Genomic DNA, 15,573 nt, shown 5'->3' on the forward strand with positions numbered 1-15,573 from the left:
GTGCACGGATTAATGCACCTGTGGGGTCCCTCGACCTGGCTTTTACCCTCTTGCAATCTGGGACCCCTAGGCGGATGTCAGAGGCCCAGTGCATGGATTTGGCCCGATCCCCACAGGCCACACTGAGGGACCCCACAGGTGCATGAATCCATGTACCAAGACTCTAGTATGCATATAAGATCTTTGGTTAATCTCTTCCTGCCCTCCCCCCTTCTCGCTGAGATTAATCAGTCTGTTCCATGTTTCCATGCCAGTGCATTGAGCATCTGCCCCTGGTGGTCAGTGTGTGTCATAGTTACTGGTCGAACATAGAACAGTCAAACAGTCGCTTAGGCTTTTATATATATACTAGAGGTCCAGTGCACAAAAATTTGTGCACTTGGGGGGGTAGGGGGAGTCCCTCAGCCCAGCCTGTGCCCTCTTGCAGTCTGGGACCCCTCGGGGGATGTCCTCCTGCTGGCTTAGGCCCGCTCCCTGGGGAAATGGGCCCAAGCTGGCAGTCAGACATCCCTCTGGAAGCCCAGGAGCCCGCAGAGGATGTCCACTTGCCAGGGGGAGCAGGCCTAAGCTGCAGTCAGACATCCTTAGCACTGCTGAGGAGGCAGAAGAGGCTCCCACCACCACTGCTGTACTGGCAGCCACAAGCCTGGCTGTGGCTCAGCAGAGCTCCCCCTGTGGGAGCGCACTGACCACAAGGGGACAGCTCCTGCATTGAGCGTCTGCCCCCTGGTGGTCAGTGTGTGTCATAGTGACCAGTCATTCCCAGTCATTCTGCTGTTAGGATCAATTTGCATATTACCCTTTTATTATATAAGATAGAGCAGTGGTCAGCAAACTGCAGCTCACAAGCCACATGCGGCTCTTTGGCCCCTTGAGTGTGGCTCTTCCACAAAATACCACTTGCGGGCACGCAGGTTCAGTGCGGTTGAAACTTCGTGGCCCATGCACAGAAGTTGGTTTTTGGCCTGGGTGAGTCTATTTTGAAGAAGTACTGCTGATATTTGGCTCTGTTGACTAATGAGTTTCCCGACCACTGGGATAGAGGCCTGGTGCATGGGTGGGGGTCAGCTGGTTTGCCCTGAAGGGTGTCCCGGATCAGGGTGGGGGGTCCCACTCGGGTGCCTGGCCAGCCTGGGTGAGGGGCTAAGGAACGTTTTCAGACTGGCCACACCCCCTTCAGAGTGAGGGTCCCTGCTAGAGTGCCTGGCCAGCCTGGGTGAGGGGCTGATGGCTGTTTGCAGACTAGCCAAGCCCCCCAGCAGGGACCCTCACCCCATGAGGGTGTGGCCAGCCTGGGTGAGGGGCTGATGGCTGTTTACAGGCTGGCCAAGCCCCTCAGCGGGGACCCTTACTCCATGAGGGCTTGGCCATCCTGGGTGAGGGTATGATGGCTGTTTGCAGGCTGGCCATGGATCCCAGCCACCCAAGCTTCCAGTGGAGGCTGACTGGAAGCAGGTATCTGGGATTTATTTATCTTCTATAATTTAAACTTTGTTGCCTTGAGCGAAGGCCACAGCCGGCCAGGGAAGGCGGGAAGCATGTCTTCCTCCCATTGCCAGGGCAACCAAGCCTCCTGTTTGCTCCAGCTCCATGGCTGCTAGCCACCATCTTGGTTGGATTAATTTGCATATAGCCACTCTGATTGGCTGGTGGGTGTGGCTTGGGGCATAGCAGAGGTGCAGTCAATTTGCATGTTTCTCTTTTATTAGACTAGAGGCCCGGTACACGAAATTTGTGCACAGGGGAGGGGGGTCCCTCAGCCCAGCCTGCACCCTCTCGCTCTGGGACCACCGACTCCTAACTGCTCACCTGCCTGCCAGCCTGATCCCCTAACTGCTCTCCCCTGCTGGCCTGATTGCCTCTAACTGCCTCTGCCTCGGCCCCACCACCATGGCTTTGTACGGAAGGACGTCCGGAAGATATCTGGTCTAATTAGCCTATTATCCTTTAATTAGTATAGATAGGTTTATTTTTATCCTCACCTGAGGGTATTTTTTCCTCCTTGATATTTAGAGGGAATAGATGAGAAGAAGGGAGAGAAGAGTGAGAGGGAGAGAGAATGAGAAAAATTGATGTGAGAGCAGCACATCAATTAGTTGCCTCCTACATGCAACCAGACCAGGCAGCAGAACAAACCTGCAAAGGAGGTATGTACTCTTGACTGATAATTGCACCTATGAACCTTCAATATGCAGGCCAACACTTTAACCACTGAGAAACACCAACAAGGGCTTTATATTTATTTGTTAATTATTTCTGATTTCTAGAAAATATTACTAAATATATATGATCCTGAACTTAAAATCTTACAGAATAAGCCTCCAGTAACATTTTTGGGGTGTCATTAAGTCATGTCAATTATGCAAACATACTGACTTTTCCCTCTGTTCCTTCTTTCATTTTTACTACCTCAATTCTTCAGATCCTCATCTGAAGTACTGACCTAGAGTGACCCTCAGCTCACACCTAGGCTACTTCTGTCTCCATTCCTCGTTCTAGAGTTGTAGTATTTGATCATTAAATAATACAGATCTATTTTTCAAAAACTTTTTACAGCTCCCCTTTGACAATGGGATAAGCCAAATTCTTTAAAATGGGATATAAGCCCAGTCCACAAGATAACAGCATCTTACAATACCGTGTATCAACCTTCTAGTTCTCCAACTAATTTGATTCCTTCCTGCAACTAATCCCCCTTTCAATCAAGAAGTAGACAACCAGAATAGACCAATAACTAGAGAATAATTTTTAAAGAGGTTCAAAAATGTTTTCCATCTTTTCAAATGGTATACTTTTAGAAATGAGTTATTTTAAACTTTCAAGAAAGAAAAATTATCCAATCCTAAAGGACATATTTCTAAGAAAAGAAGATGAAAGGCGTAATTCATTTTCAGAAAGTAGTCAAATTCTGAAATCAAAGTCTGACTACTAAACTAGTGAACAATTTTACTATGAATATAGATGAAAAAACTTTTAAAAAGTAAAGACAAAGAGAACTCAGTATAGTTTAATAATATCCTATCTAAAAACATATAATGATCAAAAGGCATTTATCAGATTTCAAAATTAACCTGTGAGCATGAGATTCTTAGAAGTACATCACAGAAAAAAAAATTGAAACAGGAATCTATACTAATAATAGAGGAATATGCAAATTGGCAAGAATGCCACCATGTAATGACCAATCAGGATGGGGTCTGATTCACGTCCCAGGTAGGATGGAGCAGAACAGCACAAGATATCATCACACTACTCAGAAAAGCATGCAATTTAAAATTTATGAATTGTTTCCTTCTGGGCTTGTCCATTTACAATTTTTACATCCCGGTTGACCATAGGTAACTGAAACTAAGGAAAGTGAAACCACATAAAAGGGGGAACTACTATATGTGTGTACAAGACACATGTACAAGAATGTTGAAGGAAACAACATTCATAATGATCAAAAACTAGAAATACTCAAATGTTCATTGACAGTAGACTGGATAAGTAAATTATATTCATACAACTGAATACTATTCTATATAATAAAGATGCAATATGCAAATGGTTGTTACGCCGTGAAGCGTAACAACCGACAGCATAACAACCCGATCGTGGATCAGCAGGAGGGTGGGACAATGAGCTATAAGCGGGTGGTGGAGAGGTACAGGAGGGGGCAGGGCAGCAAGCTATGAGGGGAGGTGGGGGGGCAGGAGGAGCTACTGGAGGGCGGGGTAGCAGGCGGAGAGCTACTGGAGGGCAGCAGTGAGCTGCTGGCTACAAGCAGTCAGCGGAAAGCTACAGGAGGGGGCAGGGCAGAAAGCTATGAAGGGGAGCGGGGGAGCTACAGGAGGGCAGGGCAGCAGGTAGAGAGCTACTGGAGGGCAGCAGAGAGCTACTGGCGAGCTACTGGCACATGGATTCATGCGCAGGGCTACTAGTCCTATATATTAAAAGTCTAAAATGCTAAGTGTTCAGTCGTCCATTCAACCAATCAAAGCATAATATGCTAATGATATGCTAAGGTTGCTCAACTGCTCACTATGATGTGCACTGACCACCAGGGAGCAGACACTCTGACTGGTAGGTTAGCTTGCTGCTGGGGTCCGCCCAATCGGGACTGAGCAAGATGGGCCAGACATGCCTTGGATCCCGCCCACAGTCCCTCCTTGGCTAGCCAACCTCGCATATCTCTCCCTGGCCCCTCTTGCAATCCAGGCTGAGGGACCCCTTCACCAAGTGCATGAATTTCGTGCACCAGGCCTCTAGTAAAAATTGAAAAGGAGTAAACTAAAGTCACCTTAAATATACATAATATTCAGCCAAAAAAGTGTGAAAGAATACTATGGTATGATCTACACTAATAAAAGACAAACATGCAAATTGACCATACCTTCACTATGCCTTAAGCCACGCCCACCAGCCAATCAGAGCAACTATATGCAAAATAACCCAACCAAGATAGCGGCCAGCAGCAACGGAGCTAAAGAAAGAAGGAGGCTTGCTTGACCCAATGATGGAGGAAACCAAGCTGCCGCGGTGGCTCTGAGCTCCACTCAAAGCAACAAAGTTTCAATTATAGAAGGTAAATAAATCCCAGAATAAAAAAGAAAAAAGAAAAAAAGGAGAGTCTGGGAACTTCTGTTGCTGGAGGGGCTTGGCCAGCCTGAAAACGGCCATCAGCCCCCCACCCAGGCTGGCCAAACCTCCATGGGGTGAGGGTCCCCACTGTGGGGGGGGCTTGAATAGCCTGCAAACAGCCATCAGCCCCTTACCCAGTTTGGCCAGGGACCCCAGTGGGACCCCCACCCTGATCCAGGACACCCTTCAGGGCAAATCAGCTGGCCCCCACCCATTCACCAGGCCTCTATCCCATATAATAAAAGGGTAATATGCAAATTGACCCCAACAGCAGAATGACTGGTCACTATGACACACACTGACCACCAGGGGGCAGATGCTCAATGCAGGAGCTGTCCGCTGGTGGTCAGTGCGCTCCCACAGGGGGAGCTCTGCTCAGCCACAAGCCAGACTGATGGCTGCCAGCACAGCAGTGGTGGCGGGAGCCTCTCCTGCCTCCTCAGAAGCACTAAGGATGTCCGACTGCAGCTTAGGTCTGCTCCCTGCTGGTAAGTGGACATCCCCCGAGGGCTGCTGGGCTTCCATAGGGATGTCTGACTGCCAGCTTGGGCCCATTCCCCCAGGGAGCGGGCCTAAGCCAGCAGGTGGACATCCTCCGAGGGGTCCCAGACTGCAAGAGGGCATAGGCCAGGCTGAGGGACCCCCCCGAATGCACAAATTTTTGTGCACCGGGCTGCTAGTCCTATATAATAAAGAGCTAATATTCTTATTAGACCTAACAGCAGAATGACCAGCCGGACGAAGCTGGGGCTGCAAGGGCCGAGGAAGCTGGGGCTGCAAGAGCCCAGCCCCTTGCACAAATTTTGTGCATCAGGCCTCTAGTCCTATTTATATACAGTTCAAAAAAACAGGCAAACTAAACTAAGTGTGTTTGGGGACACATACTTACATAATGAAACTATAAAGAACTACAATGAATTTATTAAAATAAAAGTGAGGACAGTGGTAACCTTCTGGGGGAAGCAAAGGAACAAGGGATTGTTAGGTTGCTAGAAATGTTCCTTAACCTGGTGATAGTTACACAGGTATTTCTATTGTGGTAAATCATTAAGCTGTACATTTGTATCTTGTATGCTTTTCTGGATGGATGCTTTATTTTACTATAAAAATTTTAATATTAAACAAAAATTGTGAGTGAAAAGATGAGCAGTTATGACTATATACACATTTTTTAAACCTCTTCATAACAAAACTTATATTAAAAGCAACAAAAGGAGAATTCTGTTATTCCTGGCCCGTGTGGCTTAGTTAGTTGGGTGTCATCCCATGCACCAAGAGGTCAAAGGTTCAATTCCTGGTCAGAGCATATGTCCAGGTTGTGGGCTTGACTTACCAGTAGGAGGCAGCCGATTGATGTTTCTATCTCTCTCTCCTTCTACCTTCCTCTAAATAAATAGATAGATGATAGATAGATGATAGATAGATAGATAGATAGATAGATAGATAGATAGATAGATAGATGATAGATAGATAGATAAAAATAAAAGATACAGTGGGGCCTTGACTTACGAGTTTAATTCGTTCCAAGACCGAGCTTGTTAAGGAGCTTGTTAACTCAAATTACTCTATCAACTCAATACAAAAAATCAGCCAAGAGACAGCTGGTATCTCAAAAAACTCGTTAGTCAGGACACTCGTAAGTCAAGGCCCCACTGTATTACAGAAACCTAAATGAATAGTTCTCTGTACTCATTGAATACAAAGAATATAAAAATATATCCAAAGAATAAAAACATAAGCCAATGCATTAAAAATTAATAATGTAACTAGAATTTATTTCTTTATTTTTATAGTTCAATTTTTAAAGATTTTATTTTTATTCTTTTTTCTCTTTTTTGATTTATTTTTATTTTTTAAATTATTTATTGTTGAAAGTTTTACATATGTCTCCTTTTTTCCCCATTGACTTCTCCGGGCCCATTTCCATCCCCCAGCACATGTATGTAACTAATATTTAGAAAATGCTAATGAAACTCTAAATTTATGGCTTATTAAATTAAATTAACCACTACTGTTAGAGTAAAGATTTTCTTCACTGAGGTCACTCAAAATAGATACATATTTTTAAAAGGCTGTCTGATGTATTTCAAGCAATTTGCTTTCCTGAGAATGTATTTCAAAAAATATTATAATTTCAAAAATTACATGTAAAATAATTCTTACCTTGCTTGAGAATTTTGGGAATCTACATTTAACAAGGCTGTAAAATCATGTATGGCTGCATTCCAGTTTTCATTTTCATAGTAAAACATTCCACGCTTCAATAATGCAGCTATTCTTTTGGGATCATAAAAAATGCACTGCATGGGGAGGGGTGTCAGGTTGGAGGGGAGAAACAAAAACAAATCACATAATGGGGAAAGGACAAACAAGAAAAATATATAACCCCATAGAAATTAAATGGGCTACAGCCACATTTTAAACTTCAGATTATATAAAAGCAAAGTACTGCAGATGCAAAAATTTTTAGATTTGCATTTAAATACCACGTCTTTAGGAAATTCACTTATCATCAAGTTCTAGAAAGAGGAGGTTTTCTGAAAGAGAACTAAAATGGCATGTACAAGCAACCAAGGCTTCACCCCACTGAAATTTTTACAGATAAAATTTCATAAATGACTTGTTCACTTAGTGTTATATTGGCTCTATCAATTTTACCCCAATATATTCTCAGCATTTTATTCCAATTAAAGATAATACATATTAGACTGTCTACATATTAGACTGAATAGACCAAGGCTGATTCTATCAAATAAAATATGGATTAATCTAATCCCTAAAATGGTAAAAGCAAATGAATTGGTATTGGCATGATTTATTCATTTCATATTGACATATAGACAATAGAGTAAACAGACTAAATCATTGTATACTCAGTTATAAAGCTCCTCACCATTGATACTAGGGGTGAGGGTGGGGAGAAGTATAAAAATTATCAAGTAATAATAATAATAATTATTATTATTATTATTATTTTTAAAATAAGGAAACAAAAAAACCTAAAGATATTGAAGTTTGTTTGGCCTAATGTTACTTCATTAGTCAATTTTTAAATTATTGGTGCCAGATGGAAGAAATGAATAAAATAGGTAATCTAATGATTTCAATATCTTCAAAAGAAAATAGTATTGAAAAGATTTTATTTAAGACCAGAGGTTATCAAACTTATAATCTCTTGAAGCAAAAATAATGTCAAGTGTATGACTAACCATCAAGGATTAAGAAACATGGCAGTTGGGAAAATGAAAAGATAAATTATGTAAATAACTTCTAAATTCACAACTGTACTAAGAACTAAGAATTTAGAGTTAAAAGTCAGGAGGTCAAGGTTAAAATTATTCTGCAATCAGAGGAATATTTTGCCTGGTTATATAGAGTCTCAATGTACAATTCAGCCAGAAGTTCACTTCTTGAAGGGAATTCCCTGATATCCCATAGCAAATATAAATTACCCCCCCATCTTTTTTATTTTCTTAATAGGAGTTATCATAATTTGTAATTATATATTTACCTATGTATTTATTTCTTTAATGTCTGTCCTTTAAACTATAGGCTCCGTATAAGCAAGAAGCATGTCTATTTTATTCATGAAGTTTTATTCACTACATTATAGAATGCCTTAGTCAATAAATATTTGTTCGTGAATGAATGAGTGAGCAATAAGCACAGCTTCTTTAGAAGTAGATGGTTTTGCGACAGAAGAGAATCAGCTGTGTCTCAAGAGTTAAGTGGAAAATGGTTTCCTCTGTTGTTTAAAGGGAAGAAGCAATTTTCAAAGGTTTCCTAGAAAAGTCAAACCCCCCTCAGGATTGACTCAAATCTCCAAAATCCAACTCTGATTGAATCTATTCATTCACTACTAATAATAGTTTTAAATTATTTGACATAGTAGTAATATCAATTCCATAATGAATGCCCTGGGTCCTAACCTGTAATAAATAATTTTGATTATACAATGCTTTGCTATAATATTAGGACGAGAATATCATAAACTAAAATATATAAATAATGGCAGCATTATATGTGATACAACTTACTGTAGAAAAGTCATCCATGGCCAGGAATTTGTTTGTTAATTCATACATCTCACCCCTCCTGAAATATATATCAGCATCCCTGGGCTTCAACTTGATTGCCTTGGTGTAATTTAGAATTGCCAGAGTAACTTCTTTTCTTTTCCTGAAAATTTCTGCCTTTGACAAATATGCCTCTAAAGAAAATATAAAAGGCACAATTTAGTGGTACAGTCCTTTTAAAGGAAAAATCTTTAAGACTAATCCCTCTTTCTCCAAAACTCCAGTCTTAGAATATTATACTTTCTTAACCATTTATGGCAAGGATTTTGTGGGGGTGTTCCCCACCCCCAACAATAAAAAATTTGTTCTCAAAGTCTGTATAAATAATCATTTATGGTTGAAAGCATTTTCAATTTCAATTTAAAGTAACAGAAATTAACTATTTCTTTTTTGAATGTCTGAAATATTTCATAATCTTTTAGTGTTTGTAGTAAAAGTTAGATTTTGATGGCACAAAATTTTTTGCAGTTTTAAGCTCGTGATACATTCTAGGGATATGTGGTGGACGCTGGGATACGAAGATGAGTATAACATTTTCTCACTCCCAAAAAGTTTCATGGGCAGTAGTTCGAGTTGGTTAGAATATGTTACAGAAGGTCAAATGTGTAGATTTCATCCAACCAAAAAGTCTTAGGAACACTACAATCTAATTCAGAGATTTGTGGTTAAGAAAAGACTTGCGACTCACTTCTATAGCTAAAAATTTTTAAAGACATTTTTCTCTTGGGGTAAACAGTAAGCAACCAATTTATTGTAATGTATACCAAAACCTTCACATTTCAAACCATTATTTTGAAAATAATATAGGATCATATGAGTCTTAAATTTATGTCAGTAGTAAATTTAACTTAGGAGTGTCACAACCTGTTCGGAGACCTGGGTCTATTGATTTATGTATCTTTATAGTACCATTAAATGACCACAGATTTGGTATAGATATAATTAGTATAACTGTCTGCACAGACAACCCACCTGCATTATTTTTATTGTATTTAGTTATATAATTCAGATCATCCAAAGCTTCATTAAATTTGTCTTGGAAAAGATAAATGAGATGTCGGTGCCAATAGGCATTGAGAAACAATGGTTCCAAGAATATAGCCTAGAAAATATATGTATAAATTCAATTAAAGTTGATTTACTGAAGGAAAATATACTATCAGATTTCAAGCACTATTGATCCCAATTGCTTTGTATGTGTATGATACAAAATAGTACCTCCCAATCTGACAAATAAGATCTAGTGCTTTTGATATTTATTATTTGAAAATGTCAATAAATATAATTTTATAATCTCAAAGGTACACTACGAATTAATTGTTTAAAATTTTAGTAAAAATTACTATACAGTTATATGCAAGTTTAAATTGTTAACATTGTTATTTTGATTAAATAAAACTTACTTCCTGTAGATCATCCATGGCACTCTGTAACTTCCCCAGTTTCCTATACAGAGCGCCACGCCTACAATATGAAAATGCAGAATATGTTGTCTTGTTATTTATTTCTTCAGTCAAGATCTTCACTTCAGATTCATAATGTTTAATGACTTCTGGAGGAAGATCACACTTCAAAGAATCATTCAGTTCTAGTTTTGGTGGTCCTTTCTCTTTGACAGGCACATCTTTCTGAACAATTATTTTAACAACTTTCTCTTTTCCGGTTGTCTTCTGAGGTTTTTTCTTAGAGAATATATCAAGAATCCATGTTCGAAAGTCACTATCTTTTGGAATTCCTCCCTTACTTTCGGCAAATTTGTCAAAATTTAAATATGCAGGCAAGCTGGGGCACCGAAATTGACGATCATATAAAGGAAGTTTGAGCAAATATTTCTTCTGTTCTGGAAGGATTCCATGAGACATTGACCTAGGTTTTAAAAAGTAATCTTTTTAATCTACAGAAATATAATTACTTTTATAATCAATAAATCAACTCAACCACAAACAAAATTACCATTTCTCTGTTGTTCACCCAAGTCACCCAGAGGCTTGTTAAACACTGATTTCTGGTGTATTAGCTGGATTTGGTGGTCACAATTACCAAAATAAACCACAGGGACAGAACAGTAATCACAGGATTTTAACTCGCAACGATCTGTGGCAATAACTAAATGAGATAGATGGGCAGCCCACTAAGGTGTTCTTTTACTTATTATTTATCTAAGAACATCTAGAAGGTTTTCACCTCTAGGTGAAACCTCTTACCCAACTTTCAGACCTAAGCCAGTTCACAGTCCAAAGCCTCTTAACCTGACAGGGAGGCCACGCCCCATTGAGAAAGGATCTTGCTATGTGGCCAAATTATTCAGGGTGTCCCAAAAAATGTATACACACTTTAACAACTAATAACTCAATTTTGAAAATGAAATGTATTTTAATAAACACTGTCTTTTTAATTATTCAAGTGTGCAGATACATTTTTGGGACACCCTATATTTAATGACTTATTCCCCAAAAGCTTCCAAAGATCTTGGAAAGAGTAAATACCCAATGCTTCTGGGACTTATTAGATACTGGCTCTAAAACTTATGCTGATCTACAGATACCCACTATAAATGCCACTGAAATCCATCAATGAAATTAGGGAATTATGAAGACCAAGTGGTAGAAAGAATCTTGGCCTGAAACCACCTAACAGTGGATCTAATGAGACATGGAACCATCCTGTGATAATTCCCCTAGTCCTAGAATGTGTAGTGGCAATAAATCAATTAATAACTACATAAGCTGTACACTGAGGGAGATAATGATAATAAAGGTTAAATGGAAATCTCTGGAACTAACCCATTCCATCCCATATTGTCCACCAACATAATATACTAAAAGCAATACTTGACCATTAGGAAAATTACAGATTAATGGTACTTAGGAATATAAGTCATCTCCTCCTTGTAGAAAATAAATCTGCCTGTCTTGTGTAGTGAAGCAAGACAGACCAAGAAAACCAGGATTGCAACCACAGATTCACTGTCAGGACGAGGTCAAGTTTGGAAGTGCTAGCCAAGTTTGGGAGCTAGCCAAGAATGAGTGTGATTAAACAAACTTAAAGAGCTGATATGCCGGAACCGGTTTGGCTCAGTGGATAGAGCGTCGGCCTGCGGACTGAAAGGTCCCGGGTTCGATTCCGGTCAAGGGCATGTACCTGGGTTGCGGGCATATCCCCAGTAGGAGATGTGCAGGAGGCAGCTGATCGATGTTTCTCTCTCATCGATGTTTCTAACTCTCTATCTCTCTCCCTTCCTCTCTGTAAAAAATCAATAAAATATATTAAAAAAAAAAAAAAAAAAAAAGAGCTGATATAAAATGGTAAGAAAGGTATTTCTGTGTTAACCAAGTTAAGGTTAGTGAAAGAAAGATCTCAACCTATAAAAATAAAAAATTTTTGAAGTTGCTTCATAAATTTGTTTTAAAATAACAATTATTTCATACTATAATTCTGTGGTAATTTAATGTAAGATTTTTTTTAAAAATAAAGTAGGAAAGCTCTACCAATGTATTATCTTAGATCAATATTCCCATAATTTGTTTTATTGCCTCTACCTCTGCCTATACAAATTTCAAATTTAGTTATTAAAAAGCAAATAAATCTCTTTATTTTTTAAAAATACATTTTTATTGATTTCAGAGAGGAAAAGAGAGGATGAGAGAGATAGAAACATCAGTGATGAGAGAGAATTATTAATCAGCTCTCTCCTGCATCGTCCCCAATGTGGGATCGAGCCCACAACATGAGTATGTGTCCTGATCGGAAATTGAACCATGACATCAACTACTAAGCCTGCAGTTGGGCAAAAAGCAAACAAATCTCTTTACATGTTAAATTTTATAATCAAAACTAGAGGCCTGTTACACAAGAAGATTTGTGCAATAGGCCTTCCCTTACCCTGGCTGCCGGCACCAGTTTTCCTCCGGCACCCGGGACCCAGGCCTTCGCTCCAGCCGGAGCTGCCTTCAAGGCCTTCGCTGCTCCCGCCGGAGCCGCTACAGTCTTTGCTCTGCTGCTTAGGGACTAGGTATGCAAATTAACCGCCATCTTTGTTGGCGGTTAATTTGCATATCTCGCTGATTAGCCAATGGGAGGTATAGCGAAGGTATGGTCAATTACCATGTTTGTCTATTATTAGATAGGATGACAAAGGACCAGGAAGCAGGAAAACATCCCACCAAAGCAGTGTTGAATCTGCTATTATCCTTTATATACTAATAGATAGAAATCACTTCAGTGCACAGCCAAAGTACAGGTGCACAGCCAAAATAGTGCTGTGTAGTATCCTTTCTAAGATGGTGAAATTCATAATACTTTGAAGAGAGAAAATGTATCAAAAATGTATAAGCAATCTTCTGATTCAGATCCAAAACATTTGTCAACATAGAAAAACCTACGTAAAGTCTTCTAAAAATGATCTAACAAAAAACCTTCCAGATATATTTGTTGCAGGGGAAACAAACTTTAGTGCACAGAGAACTTGGTGCTTGAATGGCATTCTCCACTAAGGTTGATCTCTATCTGCTTACACCTACATAGGATTATTCCCAGTCTCAGTCTTCTAAAGGACAATAAGTTACCACACTAACATATAATGAACCCTTTTCAGAATTAGCAATTATTTATAAAGTGAACAACACATTTGTGACTCTCTTATCATCAGGAAAGTCTTTACTTTTCAAAAGGACATAAGTTTAATGAAGTATTTATTGCAACTTGGGGATACTGAAAGAGAACAAAGCCCACAGCTTTTTGGAAACTATTTTGACAATGCCTGGGTCATAAGAAAGTTATGTTCTGAACACTTAAGTATTAACATACCTGGACTTTCAGTTGTTGTTAATTTAGGTCCCTCCATATTTCTAAACATGATACTATTACTTCCAAGGTGGAAGAAAAATTGTTTGTGTTGATCTCTGAATTAGGGTTCATAACATACAAAAAACAATTTGTCTATCTGGATTTATTACTCAATTCAATAGTTTAAAATTTTTTTAAATATTCAACTTCAGCAATCTATTTTGGCTTTGAATGGGTGGGATTTGTTTGGAGCAGTGGTTGGGTTTTGGTCCTAACTAACTTCGGAAAAATAACAGATTTTATTTTTTTCTACTAAAAGATTTCATTTAGCCATCAAATTGATTTAGTCTTCCTTCATGCCCTTATATCAGCCCCACATTCAATGAGTGTGTTTATAAAGTTAAATCCAAAACCACAATGCATTTCTTAAATATAATAATTATTGATTAAACAAAACCTGCTTAGAATTTTTGGAGGCTTGGATAACTCAGCCAACACAATTGAAAGTTTAGAGAATTTCAATGCTTTCTTCCATTTCATCTTCTTTTTCTTGGGGTAAACAATGTAACTAATGCCAGCTTTTCTAGATGCTTCAATGAGAGAAATAGACAGATTTCTCAGACTGTGACTGTCCTCCATGGTATCTAAGATGTTATCTATATTTTCTTTCACAGTGATGGTTTCCTCAGTTTCATTTTGCTCAAGCTTCTGACGACGCTCCAACTCCTTAGCTTTCTGAAACAGCACCTCTTTTATATTGCTTTCCATGTCATTCTTAACCTCTAATGGAGCTTTGGTAGTCTCCTTAATCAATTCAACTGCAGAATTTCTTCTCTTCTTAATGAGAAAACAAAGAGGCAGAAAAAAATAAAATCAATTTAGTTGATGTACATTTAAAATTAATTTAATTACAATTACTATTAATGCAGTTTGGTCACTATTGAAAAAAATTTTAAATCATGTATTCTTTTTTTAAATATATTTTATTGATTTTTTACAGAGAGGAAGGGAGAGGGACAGAGAGTCAGAAACATAGATGAGACAGAAACATCGACCAGCTGCCTCCTGCACACTCCCTACTAGGGATGTGCCTACAATCAAGATACATGCCCTTGACCAGAATCAAACCTGGGACCTTTCAGTCTGCAGGCCGATGCTCTATCCACTAAGCCAAACCAGTTAGGGCAAATCATGTATTCTTAATGTTCTTAAAAAGTTTATAAAGTTAATTGGGATGTAATGTGCAGCATTATAGCATCAAATACTGTCTTGCATATTTCAAAGTTGTTAAGAAAGTAGATCTTAAAAGTTCTCACTACAAGAAAATAATGTATAACTATGTGGTCATGGATGTTAACTAGACTTTCTGTGGTGATTATTTCACAGTATATACAAATATCAAATAATTATTGTATACCTAAAACTAATATGTTATATGTAAATAAAATAAATTTTAAGAATAGTGTCAGTGCCCAGGGATACAAAACAGAGGAACCAACAAGTTAATAAGAAAGAAGAATATCAGAAATATAATAAGAAGCATGATAAAGTTAGGCAAATTACGAGCAGGTCAGAGGCAACTGATGTGGAGAATCAAGAAAGCTATCAGATTTTGTGGGGAGGGGGAGCGTGGAAACACCTTGGAGCTAGGGCTCAATGCCACTGAAGGTAAGAACCAGCTGCTCAGAAATGCCTATGTATTGGTAAAGAGGAAGTCCATTTCATTTGGTAAGAAGAGGTGTGGGTTTAAAGTACTTGCTCTACCATTTATTTATTTACTAGAGGCCTGGTGCACAAAAATTTGTGCACTCAGGGTGGTCCCTCAGCCCAGCCTGTGCCCTCTCTCAGTCTGGGACCCCTCGGGAGATGTCCACCTGCTGGCTTAGACCCGTTCCCCGGGGGATTGGGCCTAAGCTGGGCAGTCAGACATCCCTCTGGCAGCCCGGGAGCCCTCAGGGGATGTCCATTTGCCAGCAGGGAGCAGGCCTAAGCTGCAGTCGGACATACTTAGTGCTGCTGAGGAGGCGGGAGAGGCTCCTGCCACCACCTCTATGCTGGAAGCCATCAACCTGGCTTGTGGCTGAGCAGA

General features: G+C 39.4%; 1 protein-coding gene across 1 annotated transcript in view; it reads right to left on the reverse strand.

Moving 5' to 3' along the window:
* The window catches only part of TTC6 (tetratricopeptide repeat domain 6), a 263,011-nt gene that overhangs the window by 75,609 nt on the left and 171,829 nt on the right, over positions 1-15,573 (reverse strand). The window contains exons 10-14 of the mRNA XM_036338786.1: positions 13,942-14,321; positions 10,103-10,565; positions 9,672-9,801; positions 8,661-8,833; positions 6,787-6,923 (exon numbers count right to left, since the gene is read on the reverse strand). Coding sequence (XP_036194679.1) covers positions 6,787-6,923; positions 8,661-8,833; positions 9,672-9,801; positions 10,103-10,565; positions 13,942-14,321 — 1,283 coding nt within the window. The remainder of the gene's footprint in view (positions 1-6,786; positions 6,924-8,660; positions 8,834-9,671; positions 9,802-10,102; positions 10,566-13,941; positions 14,322-15,573) is intronic.

This window comes from Myotis myotis, unplaced genomic scaffold, assembly GCF_014108235.1.
Source record: "Myotis myotis isolate mMyoMyo1 unplaced genomic scaffold, mMyoMyo1.p scaffold_m19_p_1, whole genome shotgun sequence".
Lineage (NCBI taxonomy): Eukaryota > Metazoa > Chordata > Mammalia > Chiroptera > Vespertilionidae > Myotis > Myotis myotis.